The sequence below is a fragment of the Oncorhynchus mykiss genome, chromosome 20 (genome assembly GCF_013265735.2).
Source record: "Oncorhynchus mykiss isolate Arlee chromosome 20, USDA_OmykA_1.1, whole genome shotgun sequence".
NCBI lineage: Eukaryota > Metazoa > Chordata > Actinopteri > Salmoniformes > Salmonidae > Oncorhynchus > Oncorhynchus mykiss.
In genome coordinates, this window is record NC_048584.1 from 16157990 (window position 1) to 16182781 (window position 24792).

The 24792-nt window shown below is 40.6% G+C and overlaps 1 protein-coding gene across 4 annotated transcripts in view; it reads left to right on the forward strand.

The window, feature by feature from the left end:
• Window positions 1-24792, forward strand: part of LOC110499058 (vesicle transport through interaction with t-SNAREs homolog 1A) — a 165792-nt gene that overhangs the window by 17153 nt on the left and 123847 nt on the right. For all 4 annotated transcript variants that reach the window (XM_036955889.1, XM_036955887.1, XM_036955888.1 and 1 more), the window contains exon 5: window positions 20343-20420. In XM_036955889.1, coding sequence (XP_036811784.1) covers window positions 20343-20420 — 78 coding nt within the window. The remainder of the gene's footprint in view (window positions 1-20342; window positions 20421-24792) is intronic.

Sequence of the window (24792 nt, forward strand, 5' to 3'; positions counted from 1 at the left end):
ATGTGCATGTGTCTGCTCAAACGGTCAGAAACAGACTCCATGAGGGTGGCATGAGGGCCTGACGTCCACAGGTGGGGGTTGTGCTTACAGCCCAACACCGTGCAGGACGTTTGGCATTTGCCAGAGAACACCAAGATTGGCAAATTCGCCACTGGTGCCCTGTGCTATTCACATATGAAAGCAGGTTCACACTGAGCACATGTGACAGTCTGGAGACGCCGTGGAGAACGTTCTGCTACCTGCAGCATCCTCCAGCATGACCGGTTTGGCAGTGGGTCAGTCATGGTGTGGGGTGGCATTTCTTTGGGGGGCCGCACAGCCCTCCATGTGCTCGCCAGAGGTAGCCTGACTGCCATTCGGTACCGAGATGAGATCCTCAGACCCCTTGTGAGACCATTTGCTGGTGCGGTTGGCCCTGGGTTCCTCCTAATGCAAGACAATGCCTCATGTGGCTGGAGTGTGTCTGCAGTTCCTGCAAGAGGAAGGCATTGATGCTATGGACTGGCCCGCCCGTTCCCCAGACCTGAATCCAATTGAGCACATCTGGGACATCATGTCTCGCTCCATCCACCAACGCCACGTTGCACCACAGACTGTCCAGGAGTTGGCGGATGCTTTAGTCCAGGTCTCGGAGGAGATCCCTCAGGAGACCATCCGCCACCTCATCAGGAGCATGCCCAGGCGTTGTAGGGAGGTCATACAGGCACGTGGAGGCCACACACACTACTGAGCCTCATTTTGACTTGTTTTAAGGACATTACATCACAGTTGGATCAGCCTGTAGTGTGGTTTTCCACTTTAATTTGGAGTGTGACTCCAAATCCAGACCTCCATGGGTTGATAAATTTGATTTCCATTGAAATTGTTTGTGTGATTTTGTCAGCACATTCAACTATGTAAAGAAAAAAAGTATTTAAGAATATTTCATTCATTCAGATCTAGGATGTTATTTTCGTGTTCCCTTAATTTTTTTGAGCAGTGTGTATGTATGTATGTATATATATATGTGTATATGTATGTGTGTATGTATGTATGTATGTATGTATGTATGTATGTATGTATGTATGTATGTATGTATGTATGTATGTATGTATGTATGTATGTATGTATGTATGTAGGTATGTAGGTATGTAGGTATGTAGGTATGTAGGTAGGTAGGTAGGTAGGTAGGTAGGTAGGTAGGTAGGTAGATAGATAGATAGATAGATAGATAGATAGATAGATAGATAGATAGATAGATAGATGAGAACTCCATAGATTTCGGCCTAATGAATATATGTCAATTAACTGATTTACTTATAAGAAATAACTCAGTAAAATCTTTTTGTGTATATATATTTATACACAAAAATATTTTACTGAGTTAGTTCTTATAAGTAAATCAGTTAATTGACATATATTCATTAGGCTGAAATCTATGGAGTTCTCATGACTGAGAATAGATATATGCATCTGTTGGTCACAGATGCCTTAAGAAAAATAAGTAAGGGGCGTGGATCTGAAAACCAGTCAGTATGTGGTGTGACCACCATTTTCCTTGTGCAGTGCGACATATCATATTTGCGTCGAGTTGATCAGGCTGTTGATTGTGCATAGTTGCTGGATATTGGCGGGAACTGGAACACGCTGTCGTACACGTCGATCCAGAGCATTGCAAACATGCTCAGTGGGTGATGTCTGGTGAGGATGCAGGCCATTGAAGAACTGTCATTTTCAGCGTCCAGGAATGATGTACAGATCCTTGCGACATGGGGCCGTGCATTATCATGCTGAAACATGAGGTGATGGCGGTGCATTAATTGATTAAATGCAATTGCGTTCGTTGTCTGTAGCTTATGCCTGCCCACACCATAACTCCACCTCCACCATGGGGCCCTCTGCTGATGTCAACGTTGTGAGCAAACTGCTTGCTCTCACCATTCCATACGTCTGCCGTCTGCTCGGTACAGTTAACCGGGATTCATCCGTGAATAGAACACTTTTCCAGTGTGCCAGTTGTGAGCATTTTCCCACTGAAGTCAGTGGATTCAGATCAAGACCATGGTGAGGATGACAAGCATGCAAATGAGCTTCCCTGAAATGGTTTCTGACCATTTGTGCAGAAATTATTTGGTCATGCAAACCTATAGTTTTTCTGGGTGGCTGGTCTCAGACGATCCCGCAGGTGAAGAAGCCAGATATGGAGTTCCTGGGCTGGCCTGGTTACTCGTGGTCTGCAGTTGAGGCCGGTTGGATGTACTGCCACATACTCTAAAACAACGGAGGCGGCTTATGGTAGAGAAATTAACAAAATGTTCTGGCAACAGCTCTCGTGGACATTCCTGCAGTCAGCATGCCAATTGCACACTCCAACTTGAGGCAGCTGTGGCATTGTATTGTGTGATATAACTACACAGTTTAGAGTGGCCTTTTTATTGTCCCCAGCACAAGGTGCACCTGTAATGATCATGCTGTTGATTAAACTTCCTGATATGCCACACCTGTCAGGGGGATGGATTATCTTGGCAAAGGAGAAATGCTTACAAACAGGGATGTAAACACATTTGTGCACAACATTGTGCGTTTGGATATTTCTGGGATCTTTATTCAGCTCATGAAATATAGGACCAACACTTTTATATTTTTGTTCAGTATACATTTTTAACCCCTTTTTCCTCCCCAATTTCGATCTTGTCTCATCGCTGCAACTCCACAACCTGCTCGGGAGGCGAAGGTCGAGTCGTGCGTCCTTCCTAAACATGACCCACCAAACCGCGCTTCATAACACTCGCCCACTTAACCCGGAAGCCATCTGCACCAATGTGTCGGAGGAAACGCCTTTCACCCGACGACCAAGATCAGCCTGCAGACGTTTGAGAACGTTTGAATGCTAAGCAACGAAAGATGTGCAAAAAATATTAAATTAAGTAATACAAATACAGAGCTATATTGTATGCTCACAATTGTTTTACAATTTATATTTTATACTAATACATTTGCTCAGATATATATATATAATATGCCCCCCCCCCCCCAAAAAAAAGGTAGGGGTCAATTATTGGCACCCCTGTTTTCAATACCTCGCCTTGCGATGATAATGGCATTGAGCCTTTTTCTAAAATGTTGTATGAGATTGGAGAACACATTGGGAGGGATCTTAGACCGTTCCTCCATAAAGAAACTTTCCAGATCCTTGATATCCTTAGTCTGCGCTTATGACTTGCCCTCTTCAATTCAAACCGCATGTTTTCAATTGGGTTCATGTCCGGAGACTGAGATTTTTGATTTTGTGCCCAATTAACAGTTTCTTTGTGAAATGTCAATGTATGCTTGTGGTTGTCTTGCTGGAAGATCCAATGCTGCCAAGTTTCAATCTCCTGGCAGAGGCAACCAGGTTTTTGGCAAACATGTCCTGGTACTGGGTACAGTTCAGTTGACCTTAACCATGGCACCAGGACCAGTGGTATCAAAATAGTCTCATAAAATGAACCATTCCACCACCATATGTTACAGTAGGTATGGGGTTATTTTTATGCATCTGTATAATAATTTCGACGCAAAACCCACGATGACGTGTGTGTGTGTGTGTGTGTGTATGTATATATATAATATAGCTCTTTAGTCACACACCAGTGGTTTTGCGTTAAAAAAAATCTGCATTTGCAAAAAAAAATGATGTACATTTTTGTTTTATTTGAAAGAAATTGTGTTTTAATTGACCCAGGCCAATCAGTCAGCTGCTTCCCCTCTCCCAGCCTATAGTTGCTCGATTGAAGTTCTGTCAATTTCTGGTGAATCTTTGATTTAATTTCAAGAACTTTCTCTTGTGATGTACTAGATGTCTTGAGCAAGATTGATGTAAAAAAAGATATATATACATACATACATACATACAGTTGAAGTCGGAGGTTTACATACACTTAGGTTAGAGTCATTAAAACTTGTTTTTCAACCACTGCACAAATTTATTTTTAACAAACTATAGTTTTGGCAAGTCGGTTAGGACATCTACTTTGGGGATGTATTTCAAGGCCTACCTTCAAACTCAGTGAATCTTTGCTTGATATCATGGCAAAATCTAAAGAAATCAGCCAAGACCTCATAAAAAAATTGTAGACCTCCACAAGTCTGGTTCATCCTTGGGAGCAATTTCCAAACGCCTAAAGGTACCACGTTCATCTGTACAAACAATAGTACGTAAGTATAAACACCATGGGACCACACAGCCGTCATACCGCTCAGGAAGGAGACGCGCTGTGTCCTAGAGATTAATGTACTTTGGTGCAAAATGTGCAAATCAATCCCAGTACAACAGCAAAGGACCTTGTGAAGATGCTGGAGGAAACCGGAACAAAAGTATCTATATCCACAGTAAAACGAGTCCTATATTGACATAACCTGAAAGGCCGCTCAGCAAGGAAGAAGCCACTGCTCCAAAACCGCCATAAAAAGGTCAGACTACTTTTTGCAACTGACCATGGGGACAAAGATCGTACTTTTTGGAGAAATGTCATCTGGCCTGATGGAACAGAAATAGAACTGTTTGGCCATAATGACCATCGTTAGGTTTGGAGGAAAAAGGGGGAGGCTTGCAAGCCGAAGAACACCATCCCAACCATGAATCACATTCGTGGCAGCTTCATGTTGTGGGGTGCTTTGCTGCAGGAGGGACTGGTGCACTTCACAAAATAAATGTCGTCATGAGGAATTAAAATGATGAGGCTATATTGAAGCAATATCTCAAGACCTCAGTCAGGAAGTTAAAGCTTGGTAGCAAATGGGTCTTCCAAGTGGACAATAACCCCAAGCATACTTCCAAAGTTGTGGCAAAATGGCTTAAGGACAATGAAGTCTAGGTATTGGAGTTGCCATCCCAAAGCCCTGACCTCAATCCCATAGAAAATTTGTGGGCAGAACTGAAAAAGTGCGTGAGCAATGAGGCCTTACTATGGAATGTAATAAAATAAATAAAAGCTGAAATAAGTCATTCTCTCTACTATTATTCTGGCATTTCACATTCTTAAAATAAAGTGGTGATCCTAACTGACATAAAACAGGGAATTTTTACTTGGATTATATGTCAGGAATTGTGAAACTGAGTTTAAATGTATTTGGCTAAGACTTCAATTGTATGTGTGTGTATATAGATAGATATTTGTATAATAATTCACTGGGGCTAATTTGCTTGATCCTTACTTCCTGCAGCTTTTCAGATTTGCAGAAATTCTTTTACTCGTTTTTTTTTTACCTTACAATTTTTTCTGGCACTTTCCCCAGGGTCTGGAATGTGACCCATATACTCCCCCTTAACAAAGGTGTAGATCCGTGTGACCAAAGTACATTTTACTCCATTTCCAAATTCAAGAATCCTTGTAAAATACACATTTTAGATCCTTTTTAACTACGAAATGTATTCTAAATGTACATCAGTCATGTCAGACCAGGTCATAGCACCATCTCTGCTTCTTCTTTGGTTTTAAATTATGTTCTTAATTGTTTGGGTAGTAAGAAACACTTTGCAGCCCTTTTTATTGAGCTATCTAAAACATTACTCATTACTTATTCAAAGGCTTTCATAAATTGCCCTGGGCCAAGCTGTGTGTAGCTTGTTTGAAAGTTATTTAAAGGACAGAATGTAGTGTGTATTTACTGATGACTTTGAATCAGGTTTTCTGGACACGACTAAGGGTGTTTCTTTTCACTATTTCCGTTAGCAATATTGGTTTATCTGTTTAAAAAAATGTATGCTTTCACCTATATGCAGATGACACTGTGGTATATGCTATTGCCCCCACAGCTGACCAACTTCTGTTTCCCTGTAGAAAACAGGGAAAAGCTGAAATTGGTACTTAATGCAAGTAAAACCAAGTATGTTATTTTCCAAATCATGTATCTGATGATTTATGCATACGTACTTGAGGGTTCGCGAGTGGCGCCGCGGTCTAAGGCACTGCATCTCAGTGCAAGAGGTCCCTGGTTCGAATCCAGGCTGTATCACATCCGGCCATGATTGGCGGTGCCGGTCCCTGGTCCCTGGTTCGAATCCAGGCTGTATCACATCCGGTCCCATAGGGCGGTGCACAATTGGCCCTGCGTCGTCCGTGTTTGGCCGGTGTAGGCCGTCATTGTAAATAAGAATTTCATATTAACTGACTTGCCTAGTTAAATAAAGGTTAAATATTATTAAAATAATTGATCGTATACACGCTTAGAAATACAGTGCCTTGCGAAAGTATTCGGCCCCCTTGAACTTTGCGACATTTCAGGCTTCAAACATAAAGATATAAAACTGTATTTGTTTGTGAAGAATCAACAACAAGTGGGACACAATCATGAAGTGGAATGACATTTATTGGATATTTCAAACTTTTTTAACAAATCAAAAACTGAAAAATTGGGCGTGCAAAATTATTCAGCCCCTTTACTTTCAGTGCAGCAAACTCTCTCCAGAAGTTCAGTGAGGATCTCTGAATGATCCAATGTTGACCTAAATGACTAATGATGATAAATACAATCCACCTGTGTGTAATCAAGTCTCCGTATAAATGCACCTGCACTGTGATAGTCTCAGAGGTCCGTTAAAAGCGCAGAGAGCATCATGAAGAACAAGGAACACACCAGGCACGAGATACTGTTGTGAAGAAGTTTAAAGCCGGATTTGGATACAAAAAGATTTCCCAAGCTTTAAACATCCCAAGGAGCACTGTACAAGCGATAATATTGAAATGGAAGGAGTATCAGACCACTGCAAATCTACCAAGACCTGGCCGTCCATCTAAACTTTCAGCTCATACAAGGAGAAGACTGATCAGAGATGCAGCCAAGAGGCCCATGATCACTCTGGATGAACTGCAGAGATCTACAGCTGAGGTGGGAGACTCTGTCCATAGGACAACAATCAGTCGTATATTGCACAAATCTGGCCTTTATGGAAGAGTGGCAAGAAGAAAGCCATTTCTTAAAGATATCCATAAAAAGTGTCGTTTAAAGTTTGCCACAAGCCACCTGGGAGACACACCAAACATGTAGAAGAAGGTGCTCTGGTCAGATGAAACCAAAATGGAACTTTTTGGCAACAATGCAAAACGTTATGTTTGGCGTAAAAGCAACCCAGCTCATCACCCTGAACACTCCCCATACCCACTGTCAAACATGGTGGTGGCCACATCATGATTTGGGCCTGCTTTTCTTCATCAGGGACAAGGAAGATGGTTAAAATTGATGGGAAGATGGATGGAGCCAAATACAGGACCATTCTGGAAGAAAACCTGATGGAGTCTGCAAAAGACCTGAGACTGGGACAGAGATTTGTCTTCCAACAAGACAATGATCCAAAACATAAAGCAAAATCTACAATGGAATGGTTCAAAAATAAACATATCCAGGTGTTAGAATGGCCAAGTCAAAGTCCAGACCTGAATCCAATCGAGAATCTGTGGAAAGAACTGAAAACTGCTGTTCACAAATGCTCTCCATCCAACCTCACTGAGCTCGAGCTGTTTTGCAAGGAGGAATGGGAAAAAATGTCAGTCTCTCGATGTGGAAAACTGATAGAGACCTACCCCAAGCGACTTACAGCTGTAATCGCAGCAAAAGGTGGCGCTACAAAGTATTAACTTAAGGGGGCTGAATAATTTTGCACGCCCAATTTTTCAGTTTTTGATTTGTTAAAAAAGTTTGAAATATCCAATAAATGTCGTTCCACTTCATGATTGTATCCCACTTGTTGTTGATTCTTCACAAAAAATTACAGTTTTATATCTTTATGTTTGAAGCCTGAAATGTGGCAAAAGGTCGCAAAGTTCAAGGGGGCCGAATACTTTCGCAAGGCACTGTATCTGGGAATCTGGATAGACTAAAAGCATGTTGATGAGTTAAGAAATTAAGAATTATATTTTGCTTCCACTGGTCGTGGGGGCCTTGTTAAGGTCAACGGCATGATGAACTTGGATCTTCCAGCAAGACAATAACCCCAAACCCCAATAACCCCAAGCACACAAAATCCATAAATAAATGGTTAACTGACCATTTCTAAGCGCAGATGAATGATATCAGGGATCTGGAAATATTATGTATGGCGGAATGGTCTAATGTGTTCTCCAACCTTATAAAACTTTTTAGAAATGTGTCAGTGCCGTTATCCTCGCAGGGTGAGGTATTGAAAACGGGTGCCAATAATTTTGACCCATATATTTGTTTGAAAAAAATATATTGTTAAATGGAATCTTTTTATCTGAGCAAATGTATAAGTGTTTTGGAGCATACAATATGTGACCGACCAGCTCGATTCGATCTGATGTAGCAAAAGTTGAAGTGGTGTTTTTTACATTGGATTAAAGTAGAAACTCAGAGCCTAAAAATAAATTCTATATCATACACTGCAGTTGAGGAACAATGGGAAACTATTCTGCTTTGAAAGTTGATAAACTTGGAACCTCACTTTTGAGAAAATGGCCCTTTTGAATGTTTTGGTTCACCTACTGGAGAGCTTTGTCAGCATTGTTCACACCCCCTAAAGCTCTCTTTAAGGATTCACATTTGAGGCCATGTATTAAACAACCAAAGAGTTCAAGACTAAAGGCTGGTTTATATTACGGGTGCGTTCGTGAATTTAATCAGGAGTACCAGAGTGAGCGCAAAGCAAATGCACACCTCATGAAGCTGGTTGAGAGAATGCCAAGGGTGTGCAAAGCTGTCATCATGGTAAAGGATGGCTACTTTGAAGAACCTTAAATATAAAATAAATGTAGATTTGTTACACTTTTTTGGTTACTACATGATTCCATATGTGTTATTTCATAGTTTTGATGTCCTCACTATTTTTCTACAATGTAAAAAATACAATGTAAAAAATAAAGAGTAGGTGTCCAAACTTTTGACTGGTTATGTACTTGGATGGACACTTTTCCCTCTCTGTCACGAATACCATGGTTGCCCTTAGTTTGAAGATGTAATCCGGAGACAGGTGTTTTAAACAACAAGCCTGACGTTGTCTCTTTTCGACTCCGTCTGCATATTTGCAATCAAACGACAGGATTTTCTCCATCTCCTTAGCTATCATTCTCTAAATGCACTGTGCATTCCTCATTTCAAAACTCGGTCTTCCAGAAAGTGGAGAGCAACACTTATGCAGTTCTACTACACGATATATTTCAATAAAGCCAAGTTAGAAAGGATTACCTACACATACTGACCAGCTCATGTTATAGACAGAAGCATGCTACATGGCAGACCAAACTAATTTCTCGGCATGTCCAGCCCACTCATTATTGCAGCCATTCATGGCTAGCGGATTGGTTGCTGTCTTTTTCTGTGGTTAAACCAACTATGCTCGAAAATTTAGAATGTTTTATTCGTATTAACAGATGGCATACAAGTTTGTTATTAAGGCGCATGAAAGTTCACATGTTCCAGAAGGCATTTCTGGCAAAAATATAATTTTGATAAATAAAAAAAGTTACGTTCAAATGGCTCTCCTGTGAAGTATGCCTAGTTTCTTGAAACGAGTCACACACAGCTCAGTATTTTGTATTTTTTTTTTCATTTATTTTTTTTGCTCATTATTTATCAAGGGTCCCAATCATTTGGACCTGACTGTAGCTGCAGTAGAATGTCAAAAATGTGTGCTAGAAAACCTTGGTAGAGCATGGGTGAAGTAGGCATTGTGGTGCTCATGAAAAAGTGTTTGGCTTCAGACCAGCTTCTCACTTAAAACATTTGTTTTTGTGTTTAATTATATCTATAGCCTGCATAGAACTGGCTCATTCCTTCTTTTTTTCAATATGGGGGATTGAAGAAGGAAAAACATACCAACTTGTCCATGGTACATTTACTAGTGTATTAATGAGATCTTCGTTCATGGTCATGGAGACTGTAGAACTTTGGTACTTAGTTCTCCTGTAGTTATCTTGATGGGCTCTGTTAGGAATGTAACGGAGAAAAAACTGTCACCAAAGGTTTGTAAAGCCACTTTATTGGAATGTCCTGCTGTCCTTTCTCAAAATATGTCTAGATTAAGCGTCATCCAGAATTCTTCACTTAAATCGAAGATGCTTAATAATTATGGTATTACATATAAGTTTGACGGGATATTGAACAAACACTGTACTTATCTGGTCATGGCACAACGTCCTTGTAATCCAGCTGGGAGGTTCTGTGTAATTTGTACCCAATCCTCCATTACAGCGACTTCTACAAACAGAACATGACAGACCAACATTAGTTGGATGTTAGACACTATAAATCCCCTTAAATTGGCTCGTCTGCGCTTGTCCTCCCTAAAACATTTGTCTTCGTTGTGTACCATTAAGGAGTTAATGCAGATTAGTATTTATATGTTCCGTAGTTAACAAGTCATCAATAGCGCCAAAGTCCAGCCACACATCCTGATTAAAAATCATATTTCTTATGGAAATTGCCTGGATTTTAGGGGATTTTTCTCTCTCTTTCTTTCCTCAGAGCCCAGCGCAGATTTAAGATGTAAACAATCAATATTTTTCTCTGCTTATGAATTCTGCCTTTCATTTTCGAAGCTGTTCTACACAGCAGCTCTTCCCGAGCTTCTTGTGGATTGACGGAGTAAAAAGATTTCTCCTTTTTTAGACACAAAGATGGGGCTTGCAAGCCTCTAATAGACCAACCTCTACAGTCTCCCTGTTGGGAGAGTGTTTATGGTGGTGGTGGAAGGGTGAAGGACTGAGTCACCAGAAGGGGAGAAGAGTCCTGGTTTCTCCAACAGTGTTGTGATGGTTCTCTTACCCGGGAGACATGAGGAACTGAAGCATTGAGAAATTGCAGTACAATGTTCTCTGTCAGTGTGATAATCAGCCAATTGCTGTGGTCAAAGCGATATAACAATTCATATGATTGTAATAAAAATTTGTCAATGATGTGTGAATAATGCACTGTTGGTACATCAATTCCTACATTCTCTTACACATATTTGTCTTCAATGGTATGTACCGTCAAAGTATTCATACCCCTTGACTTATTCCACATTTTGTAGTTAGTCAGAATTCAAAATGGGTAAATATACAGCTCCGGCCAAGTTCACACACCTACTCCAGGGTTTTTCTTTATTTTTACTATTTTCTACATTGTAGAATAATAGTGAAGACCTCAAAACTATGAAATAACACATATGGAATCATGTAGTAACCAAAAAAGTGTAACAAATCAAAATGTGTTTTAGATTCTTCAAAGTAGCCACCCTTTGCTTTGATGACAGCTTTGCACACTCTTGGCATTCTCTCAACCAGCTTCATGAGGTAGTCACCTGGCATGCATTTCAATTAACAGGTGTGCCTTGTTAAAAGTTCATTTGTGGAATTTCTTTCCTTAATGCGTTTGAGCCAATTAGTTGTGTGGTCACAAGGTAGGGGTGGTATACAGAAGATAGCCCTATTTGGTAAAAGACCTAGTCCATAATATGGCAAGAACAGCTCAAATAAGCAAAGAGAAACGACAGTCCATCATTACTTTGAGTCTGGATAGTTCAATATATATTTTTTATGCTCTTGGAAACTTTCAATGCTCTAGAAATATTTGTATACACTTCCCTATGATCTATGCCTCATCACAAATCTCGGAGATCTATAGACAGTTCCTTGGACAGCATGTTTATAGTCAACTGTGAGACCTAAATATAGGTGTTTCTTTCTAAATCGTGTCCAAACAATTGAAATGGCCACAGTCTCCAAGTTGCAGTGACATCTCAAGGATGATCAAAGGAAATTGGATGCACCTGAGCTAAATTTAGCGTGTTATAGCAAAAGGGTGTGAATACTTATGTAAATTTAGATATTTCTGTATTTAATTTTCAATAAATGTGCAAAAATGTCTAAACTTGCCTTTGCTTTGTCATTATGGGGGATTGTGTGTCGATTTGGGTGAGAGGAAAAAAACTAAACAATGAAATCCATTTTGAATTCAGGCTGTAACACAACAAAATGTGGAATTCGTCAAGGGGTATAAATACTTTCTGAAGGCACTGTATTACAGATGTGGGATCTTAATTTGATCACTCTGTTGCATTAAAACTTGTAGTGTATTTGAGATTTAACAAGGCTTCTGAAGTTAATTTCCACTGAAATTTCAGACTTGATTTTCCCTTATTAAAAATCGATCAACCCCTTCAAAAATGTCCATTAATTACATTCCTCATTATAATTCGCTTTTCCTATTGATGCTAGGTTATTTTCCTGCTGTATCAAACTCGCTCAAATTAAGATCCTACATTTGTATGTGTGTGTGAATGTGTCTTGTAGTTTGTATTATTCATTGAAGCGAGCATTTCCTTTCGCTTATCTTGGGGTCCTCTCCAAAGCAGAGAAAGTCACCCTCCCACTGACAGTGATCAGTGCTGTTAGACATGTCTGCCTGGAGTAAGGGCCTCGCAGGTCCTCTCTGTCCTCGGGGCTTATTTGATTGAGTGACTTGACTGAGAGGGGACTAAAGATAATAAGGGGGAAACATAAAAACATGGGGATATAATATCACCCCCCCCCCCCCCCCCCCTCCCATCCACTCCCCAATCATCCCAGTACTGTCCTTGCCCTTGTTTCAAGGCCTCAAACCTGTTCCACGCACCAGTGTAAACCTGAATTGACACGTGACACCCACACCCAAGTGATGCACTGACAAGAGGGCCTTGAAAAGGTGACAGATTATTATATTTTTTCCAGACTGGCTTAAGTATGTAAAAGTCATGAAATTTTAATGAAATGCATTATGAATGCATCTAGTAGGCTTGTGTTTTTCCTCTGTTTTTTTGGGGGGGCTTTTTCCTCTTTTTTTGGGGGGGGGTTCCTTTAAGAAACGAGTGGAGAGAGAGCGGGAAAGAAAGGGAGAACTTTGACATCTACAGTTTTCCTTGACACTCAGTGGGTTTTCCCAGTTAGCTCAATGTGTTTACCCTGCGATGAAATCTGTTAATGGAAACAAAGTTTCCCCCATCGAATTGCATTTCTCTTGCTCTTGCTTAAGTGCTTCTAATGGGGAGCACACAAAAGAAAATGAAACTGCGTTTGGTCTTTGCGACCGACAATTTTGTCGTTTCTCGGCTGGTTTTGAAGCCTGCGGAGGAATCTCGCTGTGGCCTTGATCAAAATTACACTGTAGAGGATGAATTAAGGATTTGTTCATTTATCCCAGAGGTTGGTCGCCATCAGAGCATCAACTCACACCCACAGTGAAACTAAACACTTCTGTTTTATTTGGCTTCTGATGCACTTATTTGTACTTTTTTGTGTTTACATCTTTACACAATTTATTGACATCACATGGTAGATAAAATTGGAATTGCTCACGTGTTGCGCTCAAAATGTGATTTAAGTCAGAATTCAGGGTTTCCCTTCATTTCACAGTCTTGCTTCAGCTGGTATTTACTTGGTAAGAAGTTATTTGATCATATATACTTGTTGGTACAAAACATTTCAACTCCCAATAGCAAATTGTACAAAGGGCTGTTTGTTTATAATTCCGAGGAAACCAAAAATGCGATTATTAGGTCATTGTAATTGCTAAGCTAATGCCTGGTGAAAAGTGGACTGTAAAATAAAGTATAGCCTAATCGGTAAATCACTTCATATCTTGTCATTTGATTTCAGTGGTTTATAGGTTTTGGTTCAACTCCTAATTAAGCTTAGAATGAAATTCTTACTCATGTGAGTAGTTAAAAACCTAGTGCTAAGATGGTTTCCTATGTGTTGTAATACATGCGGAATAGATGAAGTGATTATATCCATATGGAATTACTGCATTGTGCACCTGCCAACCTGTAGCAGTTACTCCAAACATTAATGAGACAGGTATTCACATGCATATGGCTTGCACTGTGTTTATAATATGAATGTGCCCTTAGACTAGCCCAATGCCCTGGTGAACTTAACTGCACACTTACTCTTAGGATAAGTATCTGACGTTGTTGGCTGTGTCCTTTCTATGGATTTTTGAAATCCATGTGAAAGAGGTGAACAAGACCCCCATCAACCCTCAATTGGCCATTTCTCATAGTTCGGACAACTGGTCTGAATTCCGCCACAAAATCGGTGGATTCCCATCGCGCCGGGAAATGTGTAGGGAAGTTCACAAGGGCACATGTTGGAATGGCTCTGCTGGAAGGGACCTATGGACCTCATCTGCATTTGAATGTGGTTTGATCAGTGGAATAAGACAGTATACATAGATATATAGAGTTAATGATGTGACTAAGCCCCTATGCGTGCTGCTGTATTCTTATGGTAATACGGGAGCCTGGAGCCATTCAGTCCAGACAATGGCCACGTTACTCCGAAGAAAGGCGAGGGACAGAGGAAGTCTTCTGTGCATTTTCATAGACGGATGCAGTTGGGCGCGCACACACAAACAATAGCAGTCCAGCGATATATGGGCCCACATCTCTTCCTTTGTGTCTAACTTTCTACCTTTTTTAGATAACACTCAGAGAATAGACATCAAACAACGATGAATCATAAATCGAGGTCAAAAGAGAACACTCTCCAATTCGGAGAAAGGGTTAAAAGTGAAGGTCTTCTTTTTAAAAAAAGAAAAGAAAAGAAAGACAGATTCACGCAAAAGAAAAGAAAAAATATTCTCAGTGGAGGGTTCAGTGAACCATATGTAGGTAGCCACAGGCTAATGGGCCGATTGGTCCCTGGCTCGCCAGGTATCCCGTACCGTGTGCCCCCCCCCCCCCCCCCCCCCCCGAAATCCCTCATCCATTCCCCTCTAATCTCACCTTTTTCTCTGGCGCTGACCCGGGGAGGCCCACTTTTATTCCCCACTGCACGCCAGAAGCCAGCGTTGTGATCCGAGCGGGCCCCGCTCTGGTTCCTCTCGCCCGGCTGCCTCCCCGACGGCTCTCCTCTATTGATTTCTGCACCGCTGTCTGTGTGTTTGCACCACCGATGCCCGGGCCTGACTCTCCTCTCCCTCTTCCCTCATAAAACCCGGGATTCATGTACTGAGAGAAGAGGAGAAAGAGAGAGCGAGAGAGAAAGAGCGGGGGGGGGGTAAGAAGCCAGGCTTTTGATTTTTCATTAGAACTGCTTCCGTATTTTAATATTGGGTTTAATCGGCCCTCATGCCTTAAAGAAATAACCATTGTGAGACGATTCCCCGGCCTTCAAAAAGTATATGCCGTTTCTTCAATCAAAGCCCCTTGAATTTGCTCTTTTGTTTAGAGTTCAGTTGCGATCGTTTTTTTTCCTCCTCTCTCGCTCACCCTCTTGCTTTGCGGGTACAGTCGTTAGGCTTATTGACTGATCTCGGCTCTACTTAAACAATAGAAACGACTTTGACAGGAAAATCTAGCGCACGTATTACAGTGGTGGAAGAGTAAAAGACCCCCGTCATAACAATATACCATTAAACAAAGGCTATCGCCTAACATCACATTTTTACAACACAATATGACATGATATGACATATTGTAAATAATATGATGTAATATTATATAAATATTGTGCAATGTTGCCTGGTTAAAGTACAAATTATTTTCAATGTAATACATTTAAACGTTGAACGTGCAAGTCTGACCCATTTCGTTATCTGTTTCTTGTATGTACTTAGTATTTATGGACATACGTAATATTATTTCCTGCTGAAATGACATGAAGGCCCTTTTGAAATGGATTGAGTGCACGTTGTCATATGGGACAATTCCTCCACCCTCAGCCCAGTTTAAATGTGTTTATAGCTCCTCTGCTATTGTTTTCCTTGGTCATTTGAGTTTACTTGTGTTTCTGTTGTAGCGCTGGTGAGATTCATTTAGTCTTTTCATGGCTGTGAAACACAATGCCTTGTGTGTTAAAGCCACAAAAGCACCAACCTGTGCGCTAATGAGGCCCCGTGCTGATATCTACAGCTTAGGTTCCCTACTACTGTTGCAGTCATATTATGAAAACACACAGGCCAGTGCGTACACACACACACACACACACACACACACACACACACACACACACACACACACACAACGTGCACACACATACAGACAATTTCTGAAGGAGGTTTCTCATACACACACGCACGCACACACACAAGCTTGCAAGGCCCTTTATTCCACATAAACACATACACACAAGTACACACTCCCTCTGATGATAGACAGGAGTAGTGGATTTGATGAAACCCAAAATCAAAACAAAGGCACAGAAAACCCCTCCTGTGACAATCTCAATTGTCGCCGCTTGCCTTTATCTGATAATGTAGCAAATGCACCAAAAAGAAGCACTTACTTAATTGAACAACCTCTGCCAATTTGTTTGTCTTAAAGGAGAGGAGGTGACACAAAAACAACAAGTGTGTGTGTGTGTGTGTGTGTGTGTGTGTGTGTGAGAGCTGTTCTTTGTGCCAGTGGAGTGTTAAACCCCCTGCCAGGATGAGATGCATTATTGAAGACGCTGTTGTGATACTTCTGTCTGCTTAAAGATCTCTGCTTCCTTTTTAACGCCGCGCCACCTCTGCCCCACTTCTGGGGAACTAGAAAAGAGCCACTATCACCTGAGAACATATCACAGGGACACAATAATAGGAACTAGGAAGTGATGTCGCGTTTTCAGTTTTTGTGTGCGCTTGTGGTTTTTATTTTTGTCGACTTTGTGGCCACGTTTCACTACGGTTTTTAATGGGATAGTAGTAGTGGTATTAATGATAACAATACAGTCATAATGATTGAGTGTTATTGTTGATGAATATTTTGGAGTAAATGTTCTACTTTTTCGACCGGGTTTTTATTCTATGCCGATTCCTCTTCAACAGTATGTGGAGCTGATTAGCAGCAAATTAAAGGTTAAATGACCATTTGAAGCTGACACCGAGTCGTGGAAAAAGTGCCATTTAAGTACTTTTTTTTGTTGTTGTTGTAAATGGCCTGCCGCTCTCCCACTGGTGAGAAAGATGTAATGAAACACACTTTTTGTAAATTCAATATGGTTAATTACTCTTCACGCCACGCCACCAGCCGTGTGCTCGGGATGAAAAGAATGAGTGGAAAAGTGGAGGAAAAAGCGTCTGCAGAGTAACTTCAGGGCCCCTCATTACACCCTGCCCCTGGGTATTTTTACGCCTTTTATATCCCTTCTAATGAACTGTTTACGTTTTTCAGCTTTCCAGGCACCACAATTATTTGCACGCCTTGTGTCGCTTGTTGCAACGGGTATAGAGAGAGGGAGGCTAGTTGGGCCCCCCCCCCCCCCCCCCAAAAAAAAAAAAAAACTTGTTTACCAATGAAGATCAGTTTATCTGGTTCTGATAGTTTTAAGAGGAGAACTTTTTTGAAAACATTTTTAAAGGCGACTAATGTCAATTGGGTGTATAAACCAAGGGTGTTGAAATTATTGTCCACTTCAGCCTAATGTTCATGTAAGTGAAGTAATGGTTGTGATTTGTTTGTTCAGACTTACTATTTTACTTAAAAGTAATGATATGTATATATCTAGTCACTCATGCAGGTATGTAAATAGAAATGGTATAAAAACACTTTTATATTTGTGTCATAATTGCATGAATTTAATTTTCCAGCTCTGATATTATTCTTGATTAGCATATCTTACAGTATGAGTTATTATGCATGCATATGTAATTATGTTTGGATGGGTTGAAGAAAGTCTTTCTTCTCCCATCGATGTCAACAGAGGTTAGACACGTGTGTGTTTTTTGACAGGACACCAAAACCTCCGTCTCGGTTTTGACGAATTATGTGTGGATTTAAAAAAAAAATTTTTTAAAGAAGACTGCCACTTTGCATAAAGATGTATCTTTGTACTTTTGTGCTTCCGGGAATAGAAGCAAAGTCTCACCCAAGATTAGAAAAAGTGACAAAAGAAAGACCTTTCGAAAGGATAAAGAAAGATGTATTTTCTATGGCAATAAGGTATCTTATGAACGTGCTCATTCTTTTTAGATTACAAAGCCTCGTCGCCTGGTTTCATGTTCCTTTTAGTCATTCAAAAAATTTCCCGCTCCATCTTCAACACACTAACTAGGATGAGAAACTTTCGACATTGTCTTTCTGAACAGTTCTTTTGGGGGTTTTCTTTTTTCTTTGAAATAACTACTATTTAGACCTTTTTTGTATGCGATTTTTGGAACAACCTTAGTAATTATAGCCCATGATATACCCTGATCAAATATATAGATATTTCTCAATAAATGATGCTCACTGGTGTGATCTCAAAAGTCACACATGACAAAACATTATCAAATGAAGATGGCTGTTTGAGGTGCACTTATTTGCATAACACCCCAACCGGTAATCAAAGTCTATCAATGGGTGAGGCAGTCAATATTGCACAGCTGCTCTTGTTTTACATCAAATGAAAAGGGAATAATCACTCTAAGGGTTATGGGGGGGGGGGTTTTCCGGAGGGGGGGAAATTCAAACCAAAAAAGTAAATGGGTAGGGAGCAGTAGTCTTTGGTTCAGTCGCATTTGCAGTTCTTTTTATTTTCTCTCTTATTTGTGCTGCGTTCATCGTGGAAACTGTTGATACTCTTGGCAGTAACAAACAGCTATTTAGAAATACCAAAAAACTGTGCGGGGTTTGAAGAAGACGTCAGGCTCTGCATACTCAAAATCAAGCCTTCTTCCTGGCTTCTAGTCTCAATTACTGGCAACCCGTCTTTCCCCTAAGTTACGCTGCGGCTCTTTAAGATGACGCTCCACTCAAATGAGATGTGGGTGTTATCCCGGCAAAACATGACTACGCTGTCTGCCTGTTCCAGATTGATGTTTGTCTTTGTACTCACACTAACAGCATGCCTTAACTTTGTCATAACCTGCACATTTGGAAGAAAGGCTAATTGTACTTCCAGTTAGGAGTAGAATTAATCCTGTCCAAAATTTCTTAATGATGTATTTGAATAATTTTGTTTGCAAAAATGGATTGTTCAAATCACAGAAGAGGGGGGGGGGGGGGGAGTACAGTAGATGCTCGCAAAAAAAGGTATTAACACTTCATTTGCAACAATGATGCAAATGTCATTTGGATTGTGAAGGCATTCGATTGTATTTATGCGTGTTCTATGGCGGTGCTGTGTTTTTGATTTGGGTCATTGTGAATTCCGCTGTTCCCCGCAGTCATTCCTTCTTCGGTGGTTAGAACAGGTCCCCGTGGCTCAGTCGATGCCTGTAAAGTGGGTTGTTTGGGGGCTTCTCTTTATCTAATGGTTTTTCACTTGTCGGCCTGGTCAATCAGCTTCCCAGACAACTCGGTAATTACTCTTGTGGCTGTGTCCCTCACTGTCACAATAACAACACAAATCACTTCCCTGATGGCTTTCCACTCACTGGTCAAGTTTACGGGGAAATAAAAAAATAAAAAAAACGTGGTGACACATATATTTATATATTTTTCTCTACTTTATTTCAATGAATGATTAGAGATTTGATTCTTATTTCTTCAAAAATACTGTAGCACTGTTACTATATTTGTTAAACAATGTGATTTTTAAATTGAACTTCTAAATACAAATTCTAAAACAGGAAATAGACTAAATATTTGGCAAAAGCAGGAGTCTCGAAAGATCTTAGGATAGATGTACCAATTTTTAGGCCCATATTTCCCAGTGATTTTGCTCTCCCCACACTGCCCACACAGAAGTCCTGTCAAGGCAGAAAGAGAAGAAAAGACGAGGAGGCTTAGTAAACAGTTTCTCTTTCTCCGCTGTTGTGTATTTAGTTTGGAGGGCATTTGAAGCGGGCGCTTTTTCTGTTGGTGTCTGTAAACAAGCTCTACACAGGGCCTGCTCCTTCAGCATCGGAGGTGGCACACTGAAGAGTGTTTGTCATTTTTTTTTTCGGGGGGGGGGGGCATGGCATTCCCTCTCCCACCCCTTCTGAAGAGGAGAGGGAGAGGGATCCCAAATCTGATGGAACGCCAATGGGTGATGAATTATTCCCTGTCTAAGTCCCAGTATCGGCATTATCACAGAGCCTGCCATTGCACTGTGCTGACAGCAGTGACAGCCCCCAGAAAAGATTTAGCGCTGACGAGTGATACTTTCCTTGTACATCTCCCGCCCCTGCCCCTGTGCCAGAGCCCTCCGTAGTTGGTTTTATTCTTCAGATTGTGTTTATTTAAGTGGGAAAGGGGGACATCTTTACAATTTCAGTGGTGCTAGATCACTTCGCAAGTGTGCACACACACAACCGCAGGTGCATTGCCTTTTTTTGACAGTCGGGTCCATTAGGGGGCTCTCGTGCTTAAGAAATGCCTGTTATGTTTTTCCAAGACAACTCCACTAAGGCTTATCCCCCCCCCCCCCCCCCCCCCCCCCCGCTGTTTTCTCTTTCTCCCCTCTTCTGTTCTCTCCTCTTCTGTCTTCATCTTCTTCTCCTTCCTCTTCCTCCTCCCCCTGCAGAAAAGGTCACGAATCGCCTACAGTGATGACGTGCGGAACGAGCTCCTGGGGGAAGACGCTGGCTCCTCGGAGAGTCAGGTAAGGTGCTAATCAAGCCCCTCTGGTCCCCAGTGTGGGTGGCTGGCCCTGGGTGTGAAAGGGTCAGGGCCTCCCGGGGCACCTCCTAGGGCCACCAGGGCCACCGCAGCATTGGCACTAAGTCATGCGGAAGGAACACTGTTTAATGCAAAGCTGCCCAGGGTCTGAATGGGCTCCAGGCCTGGGCCCAGCATCTGGGCAACGCCAGATTGGGGCAACCCCCCCACAGCTGTTCTCCAGCCGTCGGTGTACTTATCCTCCACCAACACACTATCAGCCACCCACAACCAACCTCCTCCCCACAAACGGTGTCTTTCACACTCCTTTAAACACCAGGGGTGGCGAAACCACACAATGCAGACACTCAGGATGAATAGGATTCTCAGGTTCAATGTTTATAAGCATTAGTATCAAAAAGTCACTGACAGTTTTTATATTTTACTCGTTATAGTTTGTTGCAAGTGATATTGTATATCGCATAATTGTATATTATAATTCTATGCAATTACAGTTGAAAATGTATTCAAACTCATGAAAAGATGTATGGTGAATTTTGCAATGAAAATGCAATTTAACGTTTTATTTCAACTGTGATGGAGTTCAATACAATGGATTACAAACAGCAGATAAAAAGCAAATTAGCCATATTTCTTCCATTGTCACAAAATTATAAGACATGGGAAATGAACAATGCCTTCAAAAACTATTGATTCAGTCATATTGAATATGAGAAAGGAAAAACAAAAGCAAACATCTGAAATAGTGATCTTAATTGCCCAAAATATGGCACATGTTCTTTAAACTGTGATTGTTTTGCATTATGTCTGAAGTGCTGCATCAAAACAAAACCCACCATCTTTTTAACACTTGACGTGGTGCCTACATCTCACCTGCACAGCTGCCGCTCACAAACAGACACTCACAACTCTGACCAGCGTCCTTTGACTAATTTATATATTGCCTTAAATTATCCTGTCGACTTTGCAATAGTTGCTGTGTGTGTCTCAGTCACACACAAACAAGCACAGACAAAGACGGAGGGAGAAATCTGCACATTTAGTCCCTCAGTACTTTGTAAAAGTACAGTGAGATGGTCGGCGGTTGAGCGGAGCTAAATAAAGTTGTCTCGTCTTTTTTTTGTGTTTTTTTTTGATAGCTCCCTTATTATCATTTCAATGATGACCCATGCACTGCACATCTTGCAAACATATGTATCGCTAGCCGAGATGTGTAATTGATATGCATATTCCCTGCAAATTAGTGAGACACAGAAGTGACTCTGACATTTTGTACAGAAGTTGGAAGTGGATTTGCTGCCAGAACTGTCACATTCAAGACGGTGATGGTTCCTATCAACATCTTGTCAAAGGGAAAAGAAAAAAAGAATTATGACCCACATTTCAAATATATATATATTTCCCTTTCATTAAAAACAATTGATGATGAACCCCATTATTGAAATAATTATTCATAGACCTAAGAATATTTTTCATAGGATAATAATTTGTTTAAACAATGGAACCACCCTGATGAGCTCATCTAGACGGACAATATTAAGATGTATGCATTTTAAGTTGTTTTTAGTCTGTTATGCTGCTTTGTTGAAAAATGATATCATTATTTGGAAGGATATCACCTCCCTACTATTAAATATCTGAGTGAATGTTTCTTGAAGTACATTTTTTTTTTTTGTAGAGCGCTAACATGTCAAGGAATATTGTTGTTGTTTAATTATAATACACTTGTCTATGTTTTGTCATTCAGCCATAAAGTCAATATCCTCCATGGTTCGCACAAAACCTTGTATTTTCTCAAGTGATTTAATAACCCTCAAGGACAAATGGAAAGCACGGGGAGGCAAATTGTCCCTGAACCAAAGAAGAAAGTCCACATTTAGTAAGACAAATTTAGTAAACATGTATAAGCAAATAAAAATGAAATACACAATACAACAGTTATTCAAAAAAATAAATGGGGATTTATAGATCTAGAACAAACGTATGGCATCTTTATTAAACCCTTGTGTTGCTCAGTAACCATCGACCTGTGGTTTGGTGTATACCTATTCCTTAAGTAGTTGCTTCAGAGTCTTGAATGCTCAAAGCATAACATTTGTACTATAAGTTGAGTCAATATCAGAATGCTAATATGTGTACATTGTAAAAACAGACGTTGTCTCACACACACACCATTTTTCTATTTACCATGGTGCCATATTTACCTCATTTCCATTTTAAAAACTTTTGGAGATAACACTTGGTCTTGCTGTGAGTGGAGTGCTCGGAACTTCAGTTTTTTTTTTTTTTGATCGAACAAGACGGGAGCGATAGAGAGGATGGGGGAGCTTGGGCAAGTCGGTCAATTTAATTCCTGACGATCTGAAAGAGTTCAGGATCATTTCATATAGCTCTGGCTAAACGGATCATTACCAGTCACAAATCTATTCGTTACATGGCAAGGATTTATTGCTAAGTAAATAGGGAGTACTGAAAATTGAGTGTTGGCCCTGCGATAATGGCTAAAGAACGATTTAATAGAGTTGGGCATTTATTCGTTATCTGTATGCGGACAGAGACTGAAATGGCGCTATCACTCTTCTTTTTTTTTAAATAACGTGGTAGTCTACCGTTGCACTTTTTTCCCCCTCCCCTTTCTCACTCGGCATGCAACTCACACACTCAGACACACACACACACACAACCTACCACACACGAACACTCTACGGAATAGTTTCGATTTCAGTCACAGCAGAAGGCTTGGCCACAAGAGATTGTGCTGGTTTGAGCCGGCATGGACCAGATTTTACAGGCTACAAAGGAAGCAGATTACCACTTGTATCGAATTCCGTATTGAATAAAAAAATCTTTGTTTGAAAAATCTGCTGATTATCATAACAGAAAAATTGCAGCAGTGCAATTTTGAATACTGGCTGGCATTACAAAAACACAGGGAAAGGCGCTCATGGAGCCGTAATTATAACATTTACAGTTTTCTGTGTTTAACACTTTATTTCTCTCAAGCAAAGCTAGCGTTGTGGGTTACGTTTGAAAAGAATGGTAAAGATTGATGAAAGAAAGAGAATGCCAAGCACAAAACCCCTCATATATAGTTTCAGCAAATCCTCCACGAGGACTTACAATCGACCAAGCAGCACAAATAAGATGGAACAAGTTTTGTTTGGTTCTCATTGAATTGGAGGGAAGGGCTGCGGCGAGTGATCGGCAGCTCTGGCTGGCCTGTTCAAACCCTAAAATAGCCACATATGTAGCGTAGTTTTAAACTTCGGCCTCCTCAATAATGCGTTCAACGCAGGGGGCTGTGACCTTCGAAATAAAGGACAGTTTCCAGTCTGCAAAGTGGCCCTTTTTTCTCACCGAACGAAAGAGTGAAGAAAATCGTATTTTTTTTGCAATGTTTTTTTCTCCTCCATTTTGTTACCCTGTCGCTGCCAAGTTCCTCAAGGCCAGTGGCTCACTAAAATGAAGCTCTCAGCAGACAAACATTAAGCTGTTTTACTTTTGCATATTTTCTTCAACTCCTTTTCTTTCATTCTATCACGCATCTGAGATACAAAATGGCTTTGATAGCGGGCTGGAATGCATTTATTCTCTGACTTTTTGGACATTTTCTTCAGACTTGCCCTTCCATCGTGTTTTCCTTTTTTAAACTCCGTTTACAGAATTACAATAATAAATTATGATATATTTGTTATTGGAAATCCTTTCCTAATTTAATTGGGGAAAGCTGAATAAAGTACACACAAGTATTTCAACAACAATTGGACATTTTTACTTTGAATTAAGGTGGGAAGAACTGTGATATTCTGTATATTTAAAATAAATGTACTTTTTTTAAGAATGGTTTTCTACAATTGTATATAGCCATATATTAGCTAAAAAAAATGATATATATATATATATTATTATTATTGAACAGAGACAATAATACTGCTGGAGCCACTCCAGATATGGCTGTGTATATTTTCTCTCGCTCTCTCAAATCCTATTAGACATCCATCAGAGTAGAATGTAACATTACAGTTACACCGACATAATTGTGCTTTAAATTGCTCATACATTTTTACCGACTGGGTCTTTAACTCTTCGGCGCGAGCACCTTTCAGAAAACGCTTAAGCGTGGAGGAGCCTAGCCTGTCGTTCCTGACGACCGTGGCCACGACAACCAATAGTTTAACATCAATCCCACCACCGAGCCTCTTCTTTCTTCTCGACAATCCCGTTGTATAATTTATGATCCAAGTCCTCCTGCCTCTTTTCTGATAGCAAATGATTTCAAACTAGCAAAATTCAAAATGACCACCACATACAAAGTGAGATTAGAGGAGAGTAATAGTGGCCCTGAGCCTCCCTTC